Genomic DNA, 25,898 nt, shown 5'->3' on the forward strand with positions numbered 1-25,898 from the left:
TTTATAATGAATTCCTTTGTTTCAGACAGTTTTTTTACTTACACACACACGAGCGTGCGCATATGCACGAACTTCGTAAAACCGTATTATATTTTAGTGTCAGGGAAATAAATACATTTTAAAATGTCCACATCGTCACCCGCCTAAGACCCTTACCAGGGGCCTCCATAATGTTGTTTGCTTAGGGCCCCCAAAAGTCTAGGGGCTCCACTGCACATCCATATACCCTTAATTACCATAACACAATTCTAATTATCTTAACTATAATATTTACTCTACTCACTTTATCATGGACGCACAACTCACAATTCGTAACAATCTTAACTGAACAATCTTAACTGAACTAACTTTCTCCGTCGTAATTCTCCCTCAACCTGCCAGTACTTCTCTCTCGCTCGTCATTCCTAGAGCCCGCCTCTGCTGGCCAGTGATTGGCCGCTTTGACCACTCAGTCCTCCAAAGCCTTTTTAACAATAAGGTTTCATTGCGTTCATGGCAAATTAGGCCTATCAGCAGTTGAATAGGTTTGTTCAGAGTGCTATTTCACACAGACTCTTGGTCTGCTATGGAGAGCAAAGTAGACACATTTTTTCTATATTCTATATACTTCTAAACATTTAATATGTTTCAGGACATTTGTCTGGGGCCAGAAAGACTGAAAGTTTCCTAGAGACAGATTAAACCTACTCCTTGACTAAATAGCATCTTCAGCAGAGATGGCCTTTGCAATTATTCAGACTTTTCCCCTCCAATACATATTTTGTGGCTCTGTAAAAATGGAAAGTGCCCATCACATTTAAGTAGCTAATAGAAGGGACATGACATCCTGTCCTTTAGTTCCTCAAGACTTGACTACCAAATCATTGTAACGTACAGCACTTCAATCAGCGGTGTAATTCTATTACAACCTTCACACACTCAGAAGTAAGATGGCACCACCGTAATGAGACAATTAACTGTACAAGTCTTCTAGCTTCACTTCTGATTAGCATTGATGTACAAGGCAGTGGTTATGTCCCCTCTCCCAGCTCTCAGCTTAGTGATGCTCGTCACCCATCACAGCGTTATGGAGGCTAATGAATCATTAGAAAGACACAGTACGTGCTGTAAACAGACTGCTACGGACGAATGGATGGGCTCTGTCCACAGACAGCTGCTTGAGAGAGGGAGAGAGAGAGAGGGGAATCGAGAGAGAGGGAGAGGGAGAGAGAGAGAGCGAGAGGGAGAGAGAGAGGGAGAGAGGGAGAAAGAGAGAGAGAGGGAGAGAGAGGGAGAGAGGGAGAGGGAGAGAGGGAGAGAGAGAGGGAGAGAGAGAGAGGAGAGAGAGAGCTAGAGAGAGAGAGGGAGAGGGAGAGAGGGAGAGGGAGAGAGAGAGAGAGAGAGAGAGAGAGAGAGAGAGAGAGAGAGAGAGAGAGAGAGAGAGAGAGAGAGAGAGAGAGAGAGAGAGAGAGAGGGGAGACAATCCCCACATCTCTACTCTACCTAGCACTGTGTCTAATGGTTCCAGCTTCACTGACGCCCTGCCATTACCACCACAGAGCTAGATGGAGAGAGAGAGGGGAGGGGGGGGGGGGTGGTGTGGGGAGGGGCCCGAGGGGGAGAGAGAGAGAGAGAGGGGGGGGGGAGAGAGAGAGAGGGTGTGGGGAGAGAAAGAGGGAGAGAGAGAGAGGGAGAGAGAGAGAAAGATATAGAGTGATAGAGAGGGGGGGGAGAGAAAGAGAGAGAGAGAGAGTTGTTCTCAGAAGACACTGCAGGGAGGCAACAGTGGGGTTGATTAGGGAGTCAAATAGCGTGGGTATCCCATTCCACCACGGAGAATTAATGAAGCGCAGATTGAACCGGATAAAAGTCTCCCAGGAGAGGAGCCATGTCTGCCTCTGACACTATTAGGCCTGTGTGTCTTCCCTCGCCAAGTTAGTTATCTTAATGAAAGGACTGTGGAAAAAACAACAAACGCGCGACAACAATGTTCTCTTCCTATTTAGGGCGTATTGATGTCAAGCCAGGACCAACATGCCAAAGGATCACTGGCTTCTCCTGATGAGGCAGGCCTGGATAAACGGCTGAATGCCACAGTTCAGCTCAATGTTGGTTTGTCACTGCTAGGCCGGGGATTGAATGACATTTATTTATAGGCTGGTGTCCCTCGCTTGGTCCTTGATAAGACAACACAGCATTGCATTACATTTTTTTTACATTTTAGCAGACGCTTTTATCCAAAGCGACTTACACTCTAAAGTAAGTGAATCATCTATACATTCTATACAGTCGTCATAAGGGAAAATCTATAGTACTAGGTGCCGTTGACAGTCGCGATGCTAGAGGAAGGAAGGAGGATAAAGGATTACCTTTTTTATACAGCGATGACATCTAAATGCAAATCTTTTGGATGTCTCAAAGGGAACAAACTCATTCTCAGCTCTTGAGGGTGCATGAAAGAAAAATCCCATACAGCGTTTTTGTCTCTGTGTGCCCTCCTAAGGTGAAGTCCTAGCAAGGCCCTGCGCCCTAAAAGCTGATTTTACAGTGGCCTCAATACTGCAAAACCTTTGCTGTGCAAAGTATGATGATATGAAATGCAATAATAATACAATACAGTATGGAAGTAAATTAGTCCAATGATATACCAGTATTCCAGTCATGTGCAGTATTTATTATACTGCAATAATAGATTAGATTAGATTCAACTGTATTGTCATTACAGTAATTGAGTACAAGTAGCAGACAATAAAATGCAGTTTAGCATCTAACCAGAAGCGCAAATAGTGATATAAAACATGATATAAAAACATGACAGTGATAGTGATAGGTACAGTATGGCAAGTGCGGTAGTTAGAGGTATATACAGTTATGAGCAGTTATGATAATATGTTCATTTCCACAGTGAGTGTGGGGTTTGCTGAGGGGTGGCAGACCCTTGCACCCTTCCACTGTATTTCCCCAGGAGACTGATTGCTTGGGGCAAATAGCTGTTTGTCAGCCTCTGGGTTTTAGCCCTGAGGCTTCGGTACCGTTTCCCCAAGAGCAGTAGCTCCAACAGTTTCTGATTGGGGTGGCTGGGGTCCCTAATGATCCTGAGGGCCTTTCTGACACACCGGTCCTTGTAGGTGTCGTGGATGGAGGGAAACTCAAATCTAATCAAAATAAGGATTTTCCTTTAACGGCGTTGATGGAATATCCCCCTGGTCTGACAGACATGTTATGTAACTGTCCTGTGTTGTGTTGTGTTTTGTGATTTCTATTTATTTGTCTGCTGTTTTGATGGATGATTATGCTGCAAAGCCAATTTCCCCTCTGGGATAAATAGCGTTATCTAATTAACTAACTGTGCACAGCTACAGGCTACAGGCTCTGTGCACAGCTCTGTGCAACTTCTTCAGTGCTGATTCCAGCAGGACTAACTCAGCATCCAAAAAATGCACAAAAAAAGCAAAAAATCGCACACTTGAATGACCATGGACTGAACTTAGATTGAAACCCTGATTCACATTGTACAACCTTTATTTCCAATTTGAATATATGCAAGGGTATCGCCACTGATTTCCCAAAACGATTCGATTCCGATTCACCAGCTCAGTGAGCTCACGATTCGATTCCGATTCGATCTAGTTAAAATATACATTTTTTGCTTGAATATGAAAGAGATTCTCAGAATTAATGCTATAAATGGTTCAAGGAACCCTATAACATGTAGCATTGTTAAACATATCAATGAATTGACTCCAAAGCAGTTACATGAATGTACTTTTTATTGGAACACATTTTATTGGAACATATGAACATCATTGACCAACATTTTGCAACTACAAAAAGTGTTTTTTAACGTGCTTTACTGCAGCCGATGTAAATAAAGGGGCTACAAACATAGCCTACCGGTAATAATCAACCAAAAAAGCGTTTCCGAACGTTTTTTGAGGGGTTTATATATACAAAAAAAAAAAAAAAAAAAAAATGAAAGATCGATCTCGGGACTTATGAATCGATAAATCGCTCATTTAATGAAGATCGATTCAGAATCGGGAAATCGATTTTTTGAACCCAGCCCTAATATTCATAGATTTTTTTTCTCAATTTGCAAATATACATATTCATATTTTACAATATGAAATCCAAAATCAAGAATGATGTATCTAAAGTCAATCATGGTCATTTAAGTGTGAGATTTCTCTTGGCAATTCTTGGATACTAACTAATTAACTAACTAACTAATTAACTAACTAACTAATTAACTGTGTTTATTCTTGATACCCAATTGCTGTATGTTCTGTCAGCTACCAGAGTCGGCAGAGTCACTACCCATCTTCCGTCGTAGACTGAAGACCCATCTCTTCAGGTTACATCTTAACTGCTCCTCCTGAGACATCTTCTGCCCCTCAGCACTACGTCTCCTAAAGACACCCGCTTTCCCCTCTACTGTGTCCCTAAGAACTTCTATTGCCCCCCTTGTATTGTCTCTCTGTTTCTGTCTGTGTAAAAAAAAACGCAACAACTAGGTTTTAGAAGAAGGTGATAGGAGAAGGTTTTTTCCTTCTGACCCGGGGCCTGAGCTGGATTACTCTTCCTGCTACGAATGGTGGACTGATGACTCACATGCTTAGTATTCAAATGTATTGATTGTAAGTCGCTTTGGAATAAGGCGTCTGCTAAATGCCAAAAATGTAAATGTAAATGTACCAGAATCAGGGGGCTGTACCACATTCAGTGAACAGCTCTCCCAGAGTTGGACACAAGCACATTCTCTGGTTTGATGTCTCTGTGAATTATCTGTAGAGGAAATGTCTCATACATAAGACAAATGAGGAAGTGGAGTAGGGGAGGGGAGCGTGTGTGTGACTGAATGATGCCATTCCTCATCCCATTCTATGCATTACAATGAGTCCAGCCTCTGATTATTTCTACCTCCACCAGCCTCCCTGTCACGTCTCGTTCTGTTCCTTCGTTTTTTTGCTTGTCTTTGTTTTATGTTAGTTGTTTTTTGGTTTCCTGTTTATTTTTGTTGTACTCATGTTCCCTATCGTTTCTGTCACTGTGTTTCCCGCCTGGGTAATTGTCTAACCCTGCCCTGATTGATTTCACCTGTTCCCTATCATCCTTCCCTGTGTATAGTGTACTGTGTGTTTTCCTGTCTCTTTCTTAATTATTTTTATTGATTTTTTAGACATGAACATACAATAGATGAACATACAACAGACAATACACATTACCGATTGGGGTGATCGGGTGAGCTGGTTCAGTTTAGACATGAATAACAGCATGTAGGCAGCATTAAACAAAAAAAAATACATATATGTATATGTATAAATATCTAAACAGTAACAACAACGTAGAAAATGGAGGGCCAAAACGCGACTCCATCAGCTCCTACACAGCTTACTATACCCATAGGTGTTTCCCACCCACAGTCCATCATTGATAACGAGTGTTTTCCTGTCTCCTTGCCAGCTCGTCTACTGTGCCTCCGTGTCGATACGTCCCAGCAATCTCCTACTGTTTCTATGCCAACTGCTTTGATTGATAACGTGTGTACAGAGCCCTGCTCTGCTTACTCCTTATTTTTATTTTTTTAAAGTTATTTTCTGAGTGGGGCAGTAAGTAGTAAGTAGGAGAAGAAGGGAGTGAGGGCATGTCAGCAGGGCATGGGCCGGATTCGAACCCATGCCGACATGGGCATGTGTGTGCACTGTAGACCGCGGTGCTAGACCACTGGACCACCCCAGGCCACGCTCTGCTTACTCCTACTGGACTACCTCCCTACGGACGGCCTACCTGTATACCCAACCTTTGGAAGTAAGGACTATTCGTTTAGATTGTTGTTGTTGTGCGTATGTGTCCTCTGCCTAAGTACTATCCATTACAGACCAATGAGGAACTGAAGGTCATAGTTCAACTGTCATTCAGTTTCTTTATTTTGACTCTCTTGCTGTCAACACACCTGGGTAAAGGCATTCCTAACACAACCCAAAGCACAAACAACACATCTAGATTAGATTAGATTAGATTAGATTTATTGTCCCCAGGGGTAAATTCATTTATTTTCACACCACTGTACAGTATACATATATACATACAACAACACAGAATAACACAGACAAGGCTAATCAAATCTAAGGCTCTCTAACCACATCTGAGAAGACAAATTACAATTATAGTTGATTCAATTCAGGTTCACTGGTGAAAGAGAGACTAGGGACCTCGGAAAGTAACAGCGGTTTGAGTAGGTGAAGATGTGAAGGTGTGGAAAGTTCCGGTAGGGGAGGTCATCAGTTTAGAAAGCTCGATGGTCCAGAGTGAGATAGGGCTGTTCAGAATCCTAGCTGCGCCATTTTATCCATAACGAGTATATAGTATTATGATCAAAGTGTATATGAAGAGGCTGTGGAATTTGTGTGTGTGTGTGTGGTCTGAAATAACAACCCCAGAAAGGGTCATTAGGCGATGCCCAGAGTCAGCATGAACAACAACAAAGGTCAATAATGGACATCTCTGTAAAGTAATTACAATGTTATAACACAGATATACAGTAGAGGACACGCTATACGCCTTATAGTGTGTCCTCTATATCTGTGTTATAACATTGTAATTACTTCAGAGATGTCTATTGAGGCCTGTTATAGTATAAGGGCTTGCTATAATAATCAGGCACAATAATGGAGAATCTCACATTAATCAATAAATTACATATATAAGACGGCCCCTTAATATTACAGAGCGAAAGGAAATGTTCATAAAGTAACAGATGCGAGTCATGAATAAATAATAATGGCATGTCGCGAGAGGTTACTGTAAGTGACTTCTCTTCACCCTGGGACCCTAAAACTGAGGAGCACAGGTCTTTGGTGCACGAGGCTCAGGAGCACCAATATCAAGTGCGCCAATCTGAAAACCTAGGTACAGAGTATTACAAGATGGAGCAGACAGGCTTTCTTGTAATTGTAACATTATCTGGCCCGAAAATACTTACTGCTGACTAGATAAGAATTTTACATTAAATGATCTTTTCACCTTCCCTTTCTTTACTACTATCTGAAATTACTCTTTTTCATGGTTGTGATAAAAACAAAAAAGATGCCACAAACTGACAGGCCACGCTTCATAAAATCACACGTTCGTGATTTCACAAGACAATATTATGCATATTACATTTTTATTTTTTTGAGGAATCCCCCCAAGAGTTCTGTGACTTGCAAAGAGGTGAGGAATTCGAATGCGGTTACCATGACAACTGGCAAAAGTTGTCCCCAGACGTTGTAGAATCTCAAAGATCACAGAGATTTGATACACTGTTGCGAAGCTCACTGACTTGTTAATCACTGAGATATATAATAGGGCTGGAAAGTTAAACGAGGTAGATTAGATGGTTTAGCCCCCTGTAAGGCCTAAAAACATGGTTTTAGTTTAGTTATTATTTGTGAGAATGTCCTTATGCAGTGTCTCGCGTGATATGATTATTAAAATAAATGTTTTCTCTAAACTACACCTGTGTGACATCTTTGACTGCAACTCACGGCTAAAAAAGCTGGGATGAAACCATTCGAGAGGGGGTACCTCTGAAAAACAAACACAAACAAACGTTGATTTAATCCGGTGGGAGGCGGCTGCTTTAAATACTAAACTAATGACAAGAGGCGTGTGAATCGTATGCACTTTCTTTGTTTTACAAATAGGATCAAAGGTGATTATTGATTAACATTAAGGGGAGGTTAAACCCATCAAAGTGGAATGTTCCAGGCGAATGTTCCTGCCCCACGTGTCCCCTGTGGGGAAGCGCATGACGTCATGACGTCACTGTAGTTGTTTTGGAGAGAAGAGAAAAGGGCACGAGCGACCAGAGAACTGCCCTGTTATTATATATACATACGCTGTTATATCCCCTGCTTCTGACACCGTGCATGACCCAAAAGCATCACTTTATTTTTTTAAACGTTTTTGAGTCATGTCTACTCCGGCTAGAAGACGGCTTATGAGAGATTTCAAAAGGTAAGACAAAAATTGGTCGTGCAAATTGTGTGTGTGTGTGTGTGTGTGTGTGTGTGTGTGTGTGTGTGTGTGTGTGTGTGTGTGTGTGTGTTGCATGTTGCTAGCTAGCATTTTGCAGTAGTGTTGGGCTAGCTAGGTGGTGGTAGAGACATTACTTTGCGTATCTAAATCTAAGGCCTTGTGGAGAATTGCGATCGCTCGGTTAGGACGATGATGCACTCGCGATCTGAATCGCTAACTTTGTTTTTTGCGATTAGGATACTACTAGTTCTAGTGGTGGGTGGGTTGGGCAGCTTGCTAGCATAGCATACATAGCCTAGGCCCCAGCAAGCTAACTTCTATCTAACAGCTAACATTAGGGGAAAACCTGTAGTTAGTTAGTTAGTTAGTCATTGTTGCTTGCTTGCTTGATTTAGGTGTGTCAGGAGTTTGGCATCAACTGACGATGGCTTTTGTTCTGTGACTGTGTCCCTTTCCTGACAATCCTGTGTTTACAGATTAAAATCTGATGATTAAAAGCTTCACATTTCTTGGGTCTGTAGCCTGAAACATTCAACAACTACCCATTGGCTTTGTGAATGGAATATGGGAAAACTCTATAGGGGATTAGGGCATGGACATTGTGGTGATGATGCACCTGTCTGGGGGTCTGGGGGGGCTTGGTTGGTGTAATGCCCCCCAGCCCACCGTCTGTTGTCTCGCCCCAGATGGCACCGTTGAGTCCTGCAGGTGTGTGTGTGTGTGTGTGTGTGTGTGTGTGTGTGTGTGTGTGTGTACCCCCCTCGTCAATGGAAACAGGTGATGCTTAGATATTCCATCAGGACACTGTGTGAGGAGCTGGACGGATAGAGTGACACTCTCTGTGTGTAACCTGACCCTACTTTACCTGCCCCCCCCCCCCCTGCAGGTCAACGGTTAGGATTGAGTCGGAGAACAATTGTCAGGACAGGACAGGAGAGTCCCTTGATGAGCATCAATGCCCTCTGTTGCGTTCCTTCTTGCGTGAAGAAGAGAGACCGATAGATTAGTGATGTGATCAGCCACTTGTTACAGTACAGTTGGGTTATCTCGATATAAATATATCCTTGCATGGAATAGAAATTGCAGACGTAGCAGTAGCTATCTGCGTCAGCTCCCGTGCTGCATCCATCAAGCCTGCAGCGAGATTACATTAAATGAGGTTAATTGAGGCGTTGCTCTCTGTAGAGACTTGCAGAAAGGTCCTACTGACACAAAGACTACCTTGTGCGCTGAGTGGTGAAAGCTGTGCTTAAGGGAGCTTTCTGTTGTGGTGGTGCTTTATAATGGCTTTGCTGGATTACACTGGCCAAAGAGCACTTGGCATTGGTGATAAGCTGTCACCACACAAATGTCATGGGGTGTTTTTTTGTGCATTAAAACCCACACTGACTGAGTGTGCGTCCCTGCCTGTTATAGAGTCAGCCGTACAGAGGATCCGATCGCCGCCCTTCTTTAGAACTCTTGACGTCCCGTTCCGTGATTCTAATGGTTTCTCTTTGTTCTAAGACTTCAAGAAGACCCCCCGACTGGTGTCAGTGGAGCTCCGTCAGAGAATAACATCATGCTGTGGAACGCCGTTATTTTTGGGTGAGTGGGTCTAAATCCAACCCCTGTTTTACGGTGCCAATGTCCTCATCGCCACATGGTCACCAGGTGACCATAAGGATCCTGGTTGAGAGAGTGAGCTAGAGAGAGAGAGAGAGGTAGAGAGAGTGAGAGGTAGAGAGAGTGAGGTAGAGAGAGTGAGAGGTAGAGAGAGGTGGAGAGAGAGAATTGTTGATTATTGTTACTGTTGAGAGAGCGAGCGAGAGAGAGAGAATGCAAATGGTGACATGTAGCTGTCGAGGTGTGGAGGGCTAGTTGCCACATTGTGTACACAGTTATTTGACTAATGAATTGGCGTCCATTAGCAGGGTGATACGGTGCTCCTATATTAGGACAGTGTTTGCTGGAAGGGAGTGGAGTGGTGTATTGTGTTCCCCTACATGTGTAGTCATACTCATGGCCTTATTCCTACGATAGTAGCTCGTTTGTTTACATGAAAGTCACGGTCCCTCTCTCTTCCCTTGCAGCCCAGTGGGGACGCCATTTGAGGATGGTAAGTTAACCATTTTTAAATAAAGCTTCACCTATGCAGGTAGGGTTGCCAAGTAAATACGGGACAAAAGATGGCGTGCCACTGCACGGGGGGTGGGGGGTGGGAGGGGGGGGGGTTGGAAGAATTGGTGCATTTCCGTACACATGAGGGAGCCTAAGAGAGGTCCTGTGTATTCATCCAGCCCAAAATACAGGGGCATCCCAGCTAATACGGGACAGTTGGCAAGCCTAACTGCACAGGAAACATTAACTTTAAAGGGTGACTCTGGGATGTGACGTCGTCATAGCAACACAAGCGGGGCGACACTGCCAGAGATGCGACAGACTAGGGAGACCCAAACCAAAGACATGTCAGAGGAGGGAGGGAGAAGAGGACACTGTAGAGATGAATGTGATTGAATGGCTACTATGTCTACTAGACTACTATGTCTTTGATGACAGTTGCTCTGTTCACACAGGCTCTCTCTCTGTCTCTCTCTCTCTGTCTCTCTCTCTGTCTCTCTCTCTGTCTCTCTCTCTGTCTCTCTCTCTCTCTCTGTCTCTCTCTCTCTCTCTCTCTCTCTCTCTCTCTGTCTCTCTCTGTCTCTCTCTCTCTGTCACTCTGTCTCTGTCTCTGTCTCTCTCTGTCTCTCTCTCTCTCTGTCTCTCTCTCTCACTCTCACTCTCACTCTCACTCTCTCACTCTGTCTCTGTCTCTGTCTCTGTCTCTGTCTCTCTCTGTCTCTCTCCCTCTCTCTCTCTCTCTCTCTCTGTCTCTCTGTCTCTGTCTCTCTCTCTCTCTCTGTCTCTCTCTCTGTCTCTCTCTGTCTCTCTCTCTCTCTCTCTCTGTCTCTCTCTGTCTCTCTCTGTCTCTCTCTCTCTCTCTGTGTCTCTCTCTGTCTCTCTCTCTCTCTCTCTCTGTCTCTCTCTGTCTCTCTCCCTCTCTCTCACTCTCTCACTCTCTCTCTCTCTCTCTCACTCTCTCACTCTCTCTCTCTGTCTCTCTCCCTCTCTCTCACTCTCTCTCTCTCTCTCTCTCACTCTCACTCTCTCACTCTCTGTCTCTGTCTCTGTCTCTGTCTCTGTCTCTCTCTCTGTCTCTCTCTCTCTCCACATATGTAGTCATATCCCAGAGTCTACCTTTAATTCATCATGAACTGGTTGAAAGAAATGTAGTCAGTGAGTGCAGAGTGTGTGTTTTTTTGTTGTTTTTTTGTCTAGCCGGGAGCAAAGTGAAGAGTGGTTCCTGGTGTTTCTACAGTGTGATCAATCTGAACAAGTTCATGACTCTGGCGCCAGTAATTATGCTTTTGTGGAATCTGGTGGAAGTGCTGACTCAGCATATTCATATTCAGGCTTGTATTAGTCATGTCACGCACTGTAAGCAGTGGGGGTTGACGTTGTGCCTAGATAAAGGATTTGTTCCTTTCGTGAGGAACGGCGGGTATTTTTAGTAACAGTAATTGTCTCCCTCCCTCTCCCCCTCTCTCCCTCTCCCTCCCTCTCCCTCTCGCTATCTCTCTCTGCAGGAACTTTTAAGCTTGTGATAGAATTTTCAGAAGAGTACCCTAACAAGCCTCCCACGGTTCGATTTATCTCCAAAATGTTTCACCCGAACGGTAAGAGTCCCCCTAGACCTGACAGTAAGAGTCCCCCTAGACCTGACAGTAAGAGTCCCCCTAGACCTGACAGTAAGAGTCCCCCTAGACCTGACAGTAAGAGTCCCCTGTAGACCTGACCGTAAGAGTCCTGTAGACCTGACCGTAAGAGTCCTGTAGACCTGACGGTAAGAGTCCCCCTAGACCTGACAGCGCAGACCCTCCGGTGTGACCCTGAACCCCCATTAGCTCTGTCCTGATCCAAAAAAAGTGAACTGAACTTTCAGCGTTTATTTAATTCTGCCTTCCTAAGCTTGGCATGACGCCTCCCTCCGCAGTCCCCCCCCCCCCCCACGAGGCCAGTACTAAAGGCTGCGTTCGTAAAAAATTCGCTCTGGGAATCTGATCGGCACTCATGGAACGCCTCTTGTCCCAATCAAACGACTGGGTGCCTTTTATGACATCGAAAACCCGGCGTGCGCCCCCCCGGCACTCTCCGAGCTAATTTACGAACGCAGCCGCTAGTGGTTGTGTGTTGTGTTGTGTTGTGAACGTTGCCACGGTAACTCTCTTTAACAAGCCCCTCTGTCCTCTTCCCAGTCTATGCAGATGGAAGTATATGTCTAGACATCCTTCAGAACCGCTGGAGCCCCACGTACGACGTGTCGTCTATCCTGACCTCCATCCAGGTAGGGTGGCCCCTCCCTCCCAGCCCATCGCCCTGGGAACACTGCAGCTGCATCCTATCTGCTGATGTCATTATCTCTCTCTCTCTCTCTCTCTCTCTCTCTCTCTCTCTCTCTATCAATCTCCTCGCTCCCCCTGTGTCTTTCTGTCTCGCCTTCGCGCTCTCTCTCTTGCTCTCGCTCTCTGTCTCGCTCTCTCTCTGTCTCTCGCTCTCTCTCTGTCTCGCTCTCTCTCTGTCTCGCTCGCTCTCTCTCTCGCTCGCTCTCTCTCTCGCTCGCTCTCTCTCTCGCTCGCTCTCTCTCTCTCTCGCTCGCTCTCTCTGTCTCGCTCGCTCTCTGTCTGTCTCGCTCTCTCTGTCTCGCTCTCTCTGTCTCTCGCTCTCTGTCTCTCTCTCTCTCTCTGTGTCTCGCTCTCTGTCTCGCTCTCTCTCTGTCTCGCTCTCGCTCTCCCTCTGTCTCGCTCGCTCTCTCTGTCTCGCTCTCTCTGTCTCGCTCTCGCTGTCTCGCTCTCGCTGTCTCGCTCTCTCTGTCTCGCTCTCTCTGTCTCGCTCGCTCTCTCTCTCTGTCTCTCTGTCTCTGTCTCGCTCTCTCTGTCTCGCTCTCTCTGTCTCGCTCTCTCTGTCTCGCTCTGTCTCGCTCTCTCTCTCTCTCTGTCTCGCTCTCTCTCTCGCTCTCTGTCTCGCTCTGTCTCTCTCTCTCTCTCTCTCTCTCTCTCTCTCTCTCTCTCTCTCTGTCTCGCTCTCTCTCTCTGTCTCGCTCTCTCTCTCTCTCTGTCTCTCTCTGTCTCGCTCTCTGTCTCGCTCTGTCTCTCTCTCTGTCTCTCTGTCTCTCTCTCTCTCTCTGTCTCCACTTTGAAGTATTTTCTGTCTCGTGCTTTTTTCTTTTCTTTTTTTCCGAACACCTTTGTTCCAATGATCCAATGTTCCCAGTGTTCTCCTCCTAGACCTATACTGTACCAGACCGCTCTGAAGACGGAATAGTACGCGAATAGTTCACGACCATCCGTTCACTGTCACAATCACTGACCTCCTCTCTGTGTTCACAGTCTCTGTTGGACGAGCCGAACCCCAACAGCCCAGCCAACAGCCAGGCTGCCCAGCTTTATCAGGAGAACAAGAGGGAGTATGAGAAGAGAGTTTCTGCCATCGTCGAGCAGAGTTGGGTGGACTCCTAACACTGTTCTGCTGCCTTCATCACCACCACCACCATCATCATCATCATCATCGTCACCACCACCACCATCATCATCACTCTCTATCAAAATTCTTCAATCTCTCATTTACCTCATCAAGAAAATAAGTCATCAGAAGAACTTAAGTGCCACCAGAAAAGGATTTAAAAAAAGGAAAAGAAAAGAAAATCAGTATGGGACTTTAACTCGCTTGCCAACACATTTGAAGAAAAATCAATCTGATATTTGTGTTCTTGTTCTTAATTTCTTTTTTTTCTTTTTTATTGCATGATGTGAAATAAGTTATTGCTAATAGAATTTGTAATATATCTTCTCTTTTTTTGGGGGGGGATTGATGCTGTTACTGTTCAGTTCCTACAGAATCTTTTATTTTTTAACGTCTCTCGGTTTGAACACAACTGGCAGTGGGGGGGGAATATATGTTGTCACACCATTAACATAAAGTCCATAAAACATGACTGTTTTAGTTGTCAAGAGAAGACTTGATGAAATCATCTGAGATAAGCCGTTAAGTAGAGACCCCTGTGACAAACAACACAACACGACACCCAGATAAGACCAGAGTACACTTTGTAATTAAAGCGAGTAAGCTCTATTGATCACAATAATGATGAAGTAAAGGGGGAAGGGTCAAGGGTCAAGTAAACGTGAAAAGTGGCACTTGTAAAAGGAAGTTGGCTTGTCTTGGGATGAAGAGGAGCAGTGGGAGGTGGAAGGAACAGCCCAGTCAGACTGCAACCACACAAGGAGCAGTGGGAGGCTGAGAGAAGAGCCCAGTGAATAAGTGACCCCAGCAGTACCACACTATGTGGCTACGCCGAACAACATATCTGTTTCCCCCGAAGCCCAGTTTGTTTCATGCCTGAATTTGTTTCCTATGTGTATGTGTGGCACCCCGATTAACGGTAACTTGAGATGAGTATAATAACAAGTACACTGTCCATATATACAAAATTATTATGGGAGTCATTTTTCATGAAATCCTTTTTTTTTTTGCTGAAAAGACAGTAAGGGTCATATTGTAGCTAGTGGTTTATTTCACTATGGAGAAGAGATATGTTATGAAGTTCTGTGAATTTACTCAAAAAAACCAACAATGTATACTTATATGCTGTATAAACATAATAAAACATTTTTCAGACTTTGAGATGAACTTTATTTCAGCTAATTTCCCATTTAATGTGAAGGTGGTACAACTGCGGTGCAAGTTATTACTTCTTGCTAGTCCAGTAGTATTTCTAACCCTATTAACCCTAACCCTATCTATATATATACCCTAATTAACCCTAACTATATATATATATATACCTTAACTGACCCTATTAACCCTAACCCTAACAAGGGCCAATAGACATGTACTCATGAGTCATTGCAGCCTCAGCATTGTCTGATAGTCTGACATACCGACTGTATAACCCTGATTCACACTACAGGGCCGAAGCAAGCTGAGCTGTACTGGGCCGGCCTGGTTCTGCCTCCACCCTAGTTGCTGAGAGTGCTAGAAAGAACAATGTGAAAGGAAAATATCTGAGCCAGCACAGTATGGTTTGGCTCGGCCCCGCAGTGTGTGAAGCCCCTTAGATGGCAGTCATGTGTCGGGATGAACCTAGTGACTAGTGAGTCACCTAACAAAGCAGTAGGCAGAGGAATAGTGTAGATACAGGGATCTCAGGTCACTTGCCCCTACATTGACAATACCAGTACGTACTGTGTACATGAGTGTACATATGTGACACAGTCTGTGACAATTGTCTCAATTGATCCGCATTCGGCAGTTGTCGGCATTCATGTTTTAATGTTCAGACTTTTCTTTCGAAGAATACATTTCAGCGTTGTTGAAAATCAATGACACACTCGCTAGTCAACTAACACAGCTTGTTTTGTGTGCCTGCTAACAATGTAAAGTAGTGTTATAGTTAACTAGGTAGCAGTGGGGATTACTCACCGAATCCATTGCATTGCTGTATTTTGGCTTGACTAGTGAGTTTGTGTTGTGATTTTCAACAACTTCGAAATTATTTCCATGTTTCAAAAATAAAGGTCTGAACATTTTGATTGGTTGCCGACATGCGGACCAAAACACTAGACCGTGTCACATATGTAACTCTACATACAAGTTCATGTAGTACATGTCTCAGGAGAAACAGTACAGGGGGGTAGTAGATGTCTCAGGTGAAACAGTACAGAGGGGTAGTAGAAGTCTCAGGTGAAACAGTACAGGGGGGTAGTAGATGTCTCAGGTGAAACAGTACAGGGGGTAGTAGATGTCTCAGGAGGGACAGTACAGGGGGGTAGTAGATGTCTCTGGAGGGACAGTACAGGGGGGTAGTAGATGTCTCAGGAGGGACAGTACAGAGGGGTAGTAGATGTCTCAGGAGGGACAGACAGTTAAGGTGTAGAGATGGGTCTTCAGTCTCCGGCGGAAGATGGGGAGTGATTCTGCACTTCTGACAGCCGTTGGAAGCTCGTTCCACGAGCGAGGAGCCAGTGTGACTGCCACATCGGCGTGGTGGGGCCAGTCAGCCAGCAGAGGTGGTGGGGCCAGTTGGCCAGCAGAGGTGGTGGGGCCAGTCGGCCAGCAGAGGTGGTGGGGCCAGTCGGGCCAGCAGAGGTGGTGGAGGGTGACACATCAGAGAGAGGTGTGGCTGGGATCATCGCAGACAGCAACAGTCCTTCTCTCACAGGGACAAGAAGGGGACAGTCTAGGGCAGTCAGGCAGGGATAACACAGCAGAGGGGGTCTGTACTCACCAACCCCTGCAGGCAGGGGGCAGCAGCTCACTACCCTGCCCAGTACGTATCACCTCCTACAGTAGACAGAGGCACACACATACACACACACACTCTCACACTCACACAGCAGAGAGAGACAGACACACACACACACACACACACACACAGCAGAGTCACGCACACACACACACACACCGCAGAGAGAGAGACAGACACACACACACACACACACACACAGCAGAGACACGCACACACACACACACACACACACGGCAGAGAGAGAGACAGACACACACATACAAACACACACACTCACACACACACACACACACACACAGCAGAGAGAGAGACAGACACACACACAGCAGAGAGAGAGACAGACAGACAGACACACACACAGACACACACACACACACATACATACACACACACACACTCACACACTCACACACACACACACACACACACACACACGCCCCTCTCTGTGGTACCAGCAGAGTGCAGCCAGACGTGCAGACAGACAGACATGGACCTCCAGTGTGACGGGGCAGCAGGAGTCTGTTAAAGCATCTCTCTGTGGTCTGACACGAGCAGCAGTGTGAGTCCATGGATGAGTGAGTGAGCTGACATGAGAGGGTGAGATGGGAGAGGAACAGACTACAAAGAGAAGAGAAAGAGAGCGGCACACTCTTGCCGGCTAATGCTTAATGGGCCGGTTTCACAGACAAGGCTTTAGCCTAGTCCTGGACTAAATCACACCTTCAATCTAAAACCTCCATCGAAGACGCCTTTTACTCTAGGTTTAGGCTAGACTTGTCTGTGAAACTGGCCAATTATGTATTTAAGGTTTCAGCAGCAAGCTGCCTTCTTCAGGGTTTCAGCCAGACCAGAATACACCTGGGCTCCTCCTCTGACCTCTCCCCGTCTTAGCACTTGCCAACATACACACTTGTGCTGACCCTGAAGTTTTGCGCACACACACACACACACAAAACCCAGAATAATTGTTTTCTTCTCTTTCTCTAGCACTGTGACTTGCTTGTGGCCATTAGAGACTCTACACTGGCTTCCTGTTCAGTTCAGAATAGATTTCAAAATCCTTCTGCTTGTTTATAAAGCTCTCACTGGCACAGCACCAGAATATCTGAAAGAGCTTTTGCTAGCATATCAGCCCAATAGAGCTCTGTGTACCACATGTACAAAAGAAGAGATTTGGTGAGGCTGCATTCTCATTTTATGCACCCAGATTGTGGAATGCACTGCCAGTTTACATTAGGGATGCAACCTCAGCAAATATGTTCAAGTCAAGCCAGGAAAACATCTGCAGGCATCTTGACCTCTGCAAGAGACTGGCAGCTGTTGGTTGACCTTGAACATCAGCTGAAGTTCCCCAGCCACATTGTAGTCACCACCCTGCGACCAGACATTGGTCTCTTGTCTGAGTCCACCAGGCAAGCAGTGCTGCTGGAACTGACAGTCCCGTGGGAAGACCGCTTGGAAGAAGCCTTTGAGAGGAAGCTCTCCAAGTACGCGGGACTGGTTAGTGACTGCCAGCAGGCTGGTTGGAGAGCAGGGTGTTTCCCAGTAGAGGTTGGTTGCAGAGGATTTGTAGCCCGTTCCTTGGCCAGAGCCGTCAGCAGTTTGGGCATCGAGGGAGAGACATCCGCAGTACCACCAATGCGGCAGAGAGAGCCTAGATGACTGTGGCTCAAAAGAGGAGAGCCATGGAGTCATGGTAGCTAGTTAGCCATCTGGACACAAGCTGGGGTCTGATCAGCCCCGGCTGGGTCACCTGGAGGAGGGTGTATGATGTTGAAAGAGCCGAAACGCCCGATGATTCCAGGAACATCACTGAAGATGTGTCCAGAGGCATCAGTAGATGTATGTACAGCAAGTCAAGACTAAAAACCCATCTTTTTAATATTGCCTTTAAATGAAAAAATTATTAAATTATTATTATATAATGATTGGAGCACTTTGAGCTGCAACCTTTGCAGGAAAAGCGCTATATAAATAAAAAGTTGTTATTATTATTATTAAGTCATACTTGCTCTGATTGTGATGAATAATTGTTTCACTTCCTGTAGGTGGAAGTGCGTCTTGTACATTCTGTACTGTAATTGTACTGTGTGTCTCTCTGGATAAGAGCGTCTGCTTAACGACTGAGACGTAACATCAGTGACTACAGCAGCAGAGCTCCTGTGGGTCAGTTGTTAGAGCACGGTGCTTTTCTAACAATGCTTCGGTTGTGGCCTCGACCCCCGTGGGGACCATATATACTGACAAACATATGCACTCACTGCAAGTCACTTTGGATAAAACCATCAGTTAAATGGCGTATATACACGATAGGGTGGGAGGAGACCAGACCACAGCAACATTCTGCCAGACCCATGTATGACTTCACTTGGTGTTCACCACTGATGACACCCCCAACATTTATTTTTTATTGTCTAAATGTGAGGCAATCATTTGCTGTTAACCCAAGACAACAACAGTAGTTAGCCCAAAACCATTTGTACGTGCATTCCTTCTAAATGTTGACACCCCCAATTCATTGTTTAGACATGGAAGACATCAATCAATAGTCCAAATATTTTAATGTATAAAATATTACAAAAGTTCCAACTTATGTTACATGGGTTAAAAATACATCACGTCTAAACAAGCCACAGATATAACAGCAAAATGAATCATCAACTTAAAATAATCAGTCAGACAGTCAGAGGATGGGGCTGGGGCTAGGGATGCTCCGATTTATCGGCCACCGATTTAAATCGGCCGATTTCACTCCAAATGACTCTATCGGTGATCGGCAAAAATGGCCGATCGCAAAAACCGATATTTTTTTATTTTTATTTTTTCCTGGGGAAGACAGATAACTGAACAGAAAACATAGGAGGACGTAACAGTATGTAAACCATGAAGGCCACGTTTATGATGTCTTTTATACAGCCATATCGACTGACTTGGGCTTCAGGCCCTAACTGGGTGATAGGCCAGACCTTTACTATGCCATAAAAATGGGTCTGCGTTTGCTTGGTGCCTAATGGATCAAAACTTTTGTCTAAAAAGCAAAAAATATGTAGGCTATCCAGTCAGTAGGCCTACAGTTATGTATTTAAAAAAAAATCGGTATCGGTATCGGTTGATCTTGAGGAAAAAAATCGGTGATCGGTATCGGCCCCAAAAATCCAGATCGGAGCATCCCTAGCTGGGGCATAACATGACAGCTCCAATCTTCCATGCTGTGAACTGGCTTGGCATCTCAAAGCTGTCAGGGAGGGAGGGAAGAAGGGAGGGAGGGAGGGAGAGAAGGAGGGAGGGAGGGAAGGAGGGAGAGACGATCAACGCTAGGGATGGCCATGATCTCACCCCTGGTTTTAAAAACGGGGGCATCCTCCACCACTATTCCATCAGCCATCTCCCTCACTCTCTCTAGGAGGTCTTCCTTGTATCTGAGGGAAGGAGGGAGGGGGAGGGAGAGAGAGAGAGAGAGAGAGAGAGAGAGAGAGAGAGGGAGAAAGAGAGAGAGAGATGGGGAGGGAGAGAGGGAAGGGGGGAGGGAGAGAGAGATAGAGAGAGAGATGGGGAGAGAGAGAGAGAGAGGAAGAAAGAGAGAGAGAGGGAGAGAGAGAGATGGGAGGAGGGAGAGAGAGAGAGAAAGAGAGAGAGAGATGGGAGGGAGGGAGAGATGGGAGGGAGGGAGAGAGAGAGATGGGAGAGAGAGATGGAGAGAGGGGGAGGGAGAGAGATGGGGAGGGAGGGAGGGAGAGATGGGGGGGAGGGAGGGAGGGAGAGATGGGGGGAGGGAGGGAGAGATGGGGGGGAGGGAGGGAGGGAGAGATGGGGGGGAGGGAGGGAGAGATGGGGGGAGGGAGAGATGGGGGGGAGGGAGGGAGAGATGGGGGGGAGGGAGGGAGAGATGGGGGGGAGGGAGGGAGAGATGGGGGGAGGGAGGGAGGGAGAGATGGGGGGAGGGAGAGATGGGGGGGAGGGAGAGATGGGGGGGAGGGAGGGAGAGAGAGATGGGGAGGGAGAGAGAGAGAGGGAGAGAGAAAGAGAGAGAGATGGGGAGGGAGGGAGAAAGAGAGAGAGATGGGGAGGGAGAAAGAGAGAGAGATGGGGAGGGAGGGAGAGAGAGATGGGGAGGGAGGGAGAAAGAGAGAGAGATGGGGAGGGAGGGAGAAAGAGAGAGAGATGGGGAGGGAGGGAGAAAGAGAGAGAGATGGGGAGGGAAGGAGAAAGAGAGAGAGAGATGGGGAGGGAGGGAGAAAGAGAGAGAGATGGGGAGGGAGGGAGAAAGAGAGAGAGATGGGGAGGGAGGGAGAAAGAGAGAGATGGGGAGGGAGGGAGAAAGAGAGAGAGAAAAAGAGGGAGAGAGAGAGGGGGAGAAAGGTAGAGAAAGAGGGGGAGAGACCATTATTTTCATTCCATACAAACTAGCCTCCTAAACGTCAAGCCATGTAAACAGTTGAGTGAGTCACAGACAGTCAACACGTGTGTTTGTTGTGTTCTCACCGGCAGCCCATGAACACGTTGTTGGCCCACACCATGGATAAGGCCAGCAGCTTGTCTATGTGCGGGTCCTCATAGTCGTTTATGTTCCGGAACAGGAACTCCCTCCTGGCCGTCCAGTGTTTCTCACTCTCCGAAACGCCGCGATATGCATCGACAATATCGGCTAAATGTCTGTTCTGTTCAATAAACTCTTGGATATCTCCTTCAGCCATTTCGACAACAGAAGACAAACACGCACTACTTCCTTAACACGAAGTGCGCAGGTGCAGAGAGAGGGAGGAAGTAGACGCGTAGGCTCAATAAGGAGTATTTATTACAGCGCCATCTTGTGGTTAAAAGAAGAAAACGTTTGGACGTTTCTGTCAGTGTAGTAGTGGATAAGTGGGGTCTTCTTTTAAATTGCTGGATTGAGTGGACAAATAAGAAATTAATGGGAGCTTCCCGTCTTACTCAGAGATGTAGGCGTGGTGGCTAAACCCTGAACACAATGGATTGAATAGGCGGGTAATCCCTAATGCAAATAACATTGACCGAGCAGAGAAGGTGGGGAAAACCCTATTCACCAAAATAAACAAGTTGGCTAAACTGAGGTTACTTGGGTTTAGCCTCCACTACAGGTCTTTATGGAAAAGGAGGTAGTTTGCCTGACTGAGTTGATGATTTGCTGGTTCAAGCCCAACTTTGGCTATCCCCTCCCCACTCAATTTCAACATCCAATTTGTAACTTTCCATTTTGTCTATGTGCCTGTTATAACCTTGAAAATATCTCTCTTACCTTTTTCGCCCCCCCACCCCCCCCAAAAAAGATAAAATAGCTGTATACATTTGTGACTCCACAGCACAGGAGCACCACAGAAGTGACAATAAATCAACAGTTTGGGACATATCAAAAGATGATATCCTCCTCAACACCCCTGACTCTTTGAGGGTTGAAGCCAGGTAGCAGGTAGCTCCCATTACAGTTATAGAGCAAGCTTTTACCAGATGGAAAAAAACCTTCAAAGGGAGAGTTTCAGGCTACAGAAACTTCCAGAAACCCATTGACACCTCTCTGGCTTCTTCTTCTCCGTTTGACCAGGACCGTCAGGGGCTTTGCAGCCCTGCCAGCAGCCACATCAAACAGCAACACTGTTCTACGCTCTTTCCCCCCCGTGCAGAGAGATCTGAGAAAGGGCGGCCTTTGGCTTGTTTTGACATGAAGACATTGATATGCTGTAGGATCCCAGTGGCGTGCACACGGAGTAGGTGTTTGACAGACCACCCTCCTTGTCTTGAGTCTCATAAGAACAGGTTACAACAACCACCTCCTGACAGACAGGAATGGGACGGGATGGCGAATGAGGGCTGTTGTGTCACAAAACGTGTCAAGTATGACTTGTGTTGCTATGTAAAGGCCTGTGGGGTATGTTATGTAACGTGAGGGGTATATGTGAGGGGTATATGTGAGGGGTTAGTGGTGGCCTCGGCGATCGTGATGTTGAACTGGCGATCCGAAGGTCATGACTCATGAGTTCAAATTCCACCTGGGAACGCCGCCACTAGTGTCCCCTTGAGTGACCCCTAAGATATTCCAGGGAGACTGTCCCTGTTAATCTCTAATTATAAATCACATTGGATAAATGTGTCTGTTAAACATGTAGATTGGGTTATGTTATGTAATGTAAGGGTATGACCCCCCCCCACACATACTGATGTCTCCCTGCCCCCCCCCCCCCCCTCCGCTATTGACAGTGTCTAGACTTTGAGATGATTGACGACGGAACATGTGGGGGTCTTCTGTGAATTTTAAGTCGTTCACAACCAATGAAACCCTCAAATTATTCTGGTCCAAAAAAACAAAAAACACCCACATTGTTTTCTCATAAGTATCAGGGGAAACTTCTGCCTCTCTTCTCTCTCTTTTGCAGTGTCAAGTTTTGCGGTGTCAAGTGCTGTTGTGGGTGATTTCCAGAGCAACGTAACAACATACAGATTCACTCTCCCTACAGAAAAGGATTATCCCTGTTTGAGTTCCAAATACGCTTGCTTTACAAAGCATCCTTCAAAGTCAAAGCAGTCTTTTTTGCACACCTAGTTTGCCAGCATTCCTGCATCCAGACGTTTCCAGAGAGTAAAAGTATGATGTTTAGGAACACAATGTCCTGTTCTGCTCCTGTCAGTGTGGGTGTGCCTCAGTCTACTCATTACAAGGGGGAATCCCAGTAGATTTCCCAACACAGACACACACACACACACACACACACACACACACACACACACACACACACTCACACACACACATCCAATCCACGTTGATTCCCCCCCCCCACACACACACACACAAACACTTTCAATCTCAATCAGAAATATCAGCATTCATCTTCAGTATGTTATGTAAGGGAAGCTTCCAACCTATATAAGTCATTTTATTGAGTGAAATAAACCATTAAACCCCCCCCGGTGCTCAGCATGAAATATATACTGATGCTGGAATAATAATACAGCGTTCCAAGAGCCCTGGCAACAAATATTTGTGATGACTCATCTAATGTATGCTTAGTCAGGAGAAAAACTCAAATTAGTTGCCACGGAGACAACAACAGGTAGGCCTTTAAGCAGATCTCGGATACCCTGGGGATGAGCCAATGGACAAGGACCTTTATCACACACCAGGAAGTGCTTTATACCAGAAGGTCTATGCAGCATCAGTGGGACTGTAGCAGTCAGCGATTGATTAACCTGGACTGTGGACTGAACACAGACATACGGTACATTAAAACAAGACACTTGATTGATGAATATGACTAGCACAATTAGCTATATGTATTTCCTCTGGATCATTACTCACTTATGGTAAGAGAACAAGTAAACAATCAATGGCATGGATAACAGTCTTCCATGTGTCTCTGTAACATGTAGAGCTAAGCTAGAACAGACCACCTGACTACATCCTCTTTTTGTGTCATGATGAGGGGAGGTCCTCTGGAAACTAATAAATCACAGGCTGGACAGAGAATAACCATGAAAACCAGGCTTTCATAAACATGTATGTATTCTTTTTAGAAACATTGATGTATTCACGACATGCAAATCCTGACTTAGACTTGGATGACATCTTCAAGGCGCGGTGGTGTCATGATCTGATCCTCCAGGGACATGACAGCCTGTTCAAATAGTCACCTGCATCCAAGTCCTCCATCCTTGTCCCTGAAGTGTACACCTTCACCCCCCCCCCCCCCCCCAAAAAAAAGACCCCTGGCCTGAGCATAGATTGCTTTTTCTTATGATGACTGTCTGGATAGATGATTCACTTACTTAGTTAAATGTATTTGTTGTAAGTCGCTTTGGTGTCTGCTAAATGCCAAAAATGTAAATGTAAATGTAGGTATACACAAGCACAATACAAGCATAAGCATAGGATTGGTGTAACAGCAAAAAATATGGATATGGGGAGTGGACAAGTGTACACTACTATAAAACAAATAGGCAATTGCAAAGCAATTAACCTTTATACTCTTAAGTAATATTGACTACAGCCTCAAGAACCACACCTGACGTTGACAATGAACACCACTGTTCAGTACTAGGGTAACTACTTCATTGATAGTCTTTAAAGCAGTTGTAACGCATTAAATAGAAGTGTGTGATCATCACTTCAGTATTAGGGTACCAAAGATTGGCTTTCTCTAATCCTCTGTGTACTATCTCTATTACTCTGTGCACTAAATCGATTTAAGTGCAACACAGCATTAAAGCAAGTAAACCGACAGGAAGTAATGATTACACTTTAAATGGATCATGGGATGGGTTATTAACTGATTCGAAGAGGATAAATAAACAAATACTTTAGTTATGTTGAAATGATCTAAATGCAAATGTAAAAAACAAAAACAACCAACCACCTTCTCCTCAATGTAAAGTGTGCCAGGGGGGTAGGATGTGTAAAGTGTGCCAGGGGGGTAGGACGCAACACGGCTTGAAAATCTGCTAAATAAAGAATGAGAGGAACAGCCAGCAGATTAAGGCGGTGTACATTCAGATGGCCCTGGTGCTGCGGACGTCGCATGTTCTCCCGGGGGACCGTGGCCCACCTGCGGTGTGGGCCGGTGGCTGCAGCACTTCTGGATCAGAGCCAGACAAATCCAGAGTGTCCTTCACGGCCTCATTTCACTTTGTGCAAAAGAGCATCTCCCCCCCCATTACTGACTGGCTGACACCTGATATAGCAATGAGCGGTTGTGCACCTGACAGCATAGTGTGTGTGTGTGTGTGTGTGTGTGTGTGTGTGTGTGTGTGCTGATGATGAAAACGTCTGTAATAAGTATTTCAATAGCTCTTTTGAATGGCCTCCTGTCCTTGCTGTTCTGGCAGTTTGACTCTTTTCTAATCAACTGTCAAGTTCTTTTTCATCATGGGGGAAAGGTTGAGAGGCATTGAGGGATATATCCAGTTATTTTCAATTATAGTCGTACAATATCTTACAGAGCAGCTTCTGGAGTGATAGTCTTACTCATAGACCGTATTAAATGCATAATGGTTTAGTTTTTTTTAAACAGATCATGGGAAATGTTTATATTGTGTCTGTTTTTAGTGCACAATACATACAATATCATGTAACAGTACTTGACATTGGTGCAGGTCAGGCTAATGTTTATCAATACAGTGGTTATGGTACTCTGTGGCTCAGTTGGTAGAGCATGGAGCGACCATATATACTGAAAAATGCATGCACTCTCTGCAATGTGAGTTGCTTTGGATAAAAGCGTCAGCTAAGTGTAATATATTGCATTATTATATTGGTTCATTTCGCATGTTAGGACCTACCTGACACCCATTGGGACTTGTGCAGAGTGTGTATGTATCCTACCTGTAGGCTACCTATGGTTAATGCATGGTGAGAGCAGTGCGCGTATGTGGCCATAACAGCCTTGCATGGCGGTGGACCGACTGAAGTGGAATCGGTTGAATATTGACTTAAAAGTTTGAAAAAAGCAACGTGGCCATGTGCTTTTTTTGCAAACGATTATGTTTGTTTAGTGCATTTTTGCTTATTAAATAAATAAATAAATAAATGAATTCATTTCCTCACCAGTGCCCTAGGTAAAATGGACGATTA

The 25,898-nt window shown here is 45.5% G+C and overlaps 3 protein-coding genes across 3 annotated transcripts in view; 2 read left to right on the forward strand and 1 right to left on the reverse strand.

Annotated features, from left to right (window-relative positions):
* Positions 1 to 7,831: 7,831 nt before the first annotated feature.
* On the forward strand, positions 7,832 to 14,639 carry ube2b (ubiquitin-conjugating enzyme E2B (RAD6 homolog)). The gene is made up of 6 exons (XM_080550150.1): positions 7,832 to 7,977; positions 9,505 to 9,585; positions 10,071 to 10,096; positions 11,604 to 11,693; positions 12,273 to 12,361; positions 13,404 to 14,639. The coding sequence occupies exons 1-6, from the start codon at positions 7,934 to 7,936 to the stop codon at positions 13,530 to 13,532; spliced, it is 459 nt and encodes a 152-aa protein (XP_080406276.1). The 5' UTR covers positions 7,832 to 7,933; the 3' UTR covers positions 13,533 to 14,639.
* Positions 14,640 to 19,559: 4,920 nt separating this feature from the next.
* Positions 19,560 to 21,015, reverse strand: cdkn2aipnl (CDKN2A interacting protein N-terminal like; the record flags this gene model as incomplete). The annotated part of the gene is made up of 2 exons (XM_080549422.1): positions 19,560 to 19,740; positions 20,804 to 21,015. The coding sequence occupies 2 exons, from the start codon at positions 21,013 to 21,015 to the stop codon at positions 19,560 to 19,562; spliced, it is 393 nt and encodes a 130-aa protein (XP_080405548.1).
* A 3,806-nt stretch (positions 21,016 to 24,821) lies between these two features.
* The window catches only part of jade2 (jade family PHD finger 2), a gene marked incomplete at both ends in the record, with an annotated part of 21,929 nt that continues 20,852 nt past the window's right edge, over positions 24,822 to 25,898 (forward strand). Inside the window, one exon of the mRNA XM_080549423.1 lies at positions 24,822 to 24,878. Within this exon, the coding sequence (XP_080405549.1) occupies positions 24,822 to 24,878 (57 nt within the window). The remainder of the gene's footprint in view (positions 24,879 to 25,898) is intronic.

This window comes from Nansenia antarctica (assembly GCF_963989245.1).
Source record: "Nansenia antarctica genome assembly, chromosome: 20".
Lineage (NCBI taxonomy): Eukaryota > Metazoa > Chordata > Actinopteri > Argentiniformes > Microstomatidae > Nansenia > Nansenia antarctica.

What these genes read in the sequence shown, in the direction of transcription:
- ube2b (XM_080550150.1), top strand. Translation starts at nt 7,934, where the DNA reads ATGTCTACTCCGGCTAGAAGACGGCTTATGAGAGATTTCAAAAG. An exon ending in CTTATGAGAGATTTCAAAAG is followed by an intron (nt 7,978 to 9,504) that starts GTAAGACAAAAA and finishes CTTTGTTCTAAG; the next exon opens with ACTTCAAGAAGACCCCCCGA. An exon ending in TGGAACGCCGTTATTTTTGG is followed by an intron (nt 9,586 to 10,070) that starts GTGAGTGGGTCT and finishes CTTCCCTTGCAG; the next exon opens with CCCAGTGGGGACGCCATTTG.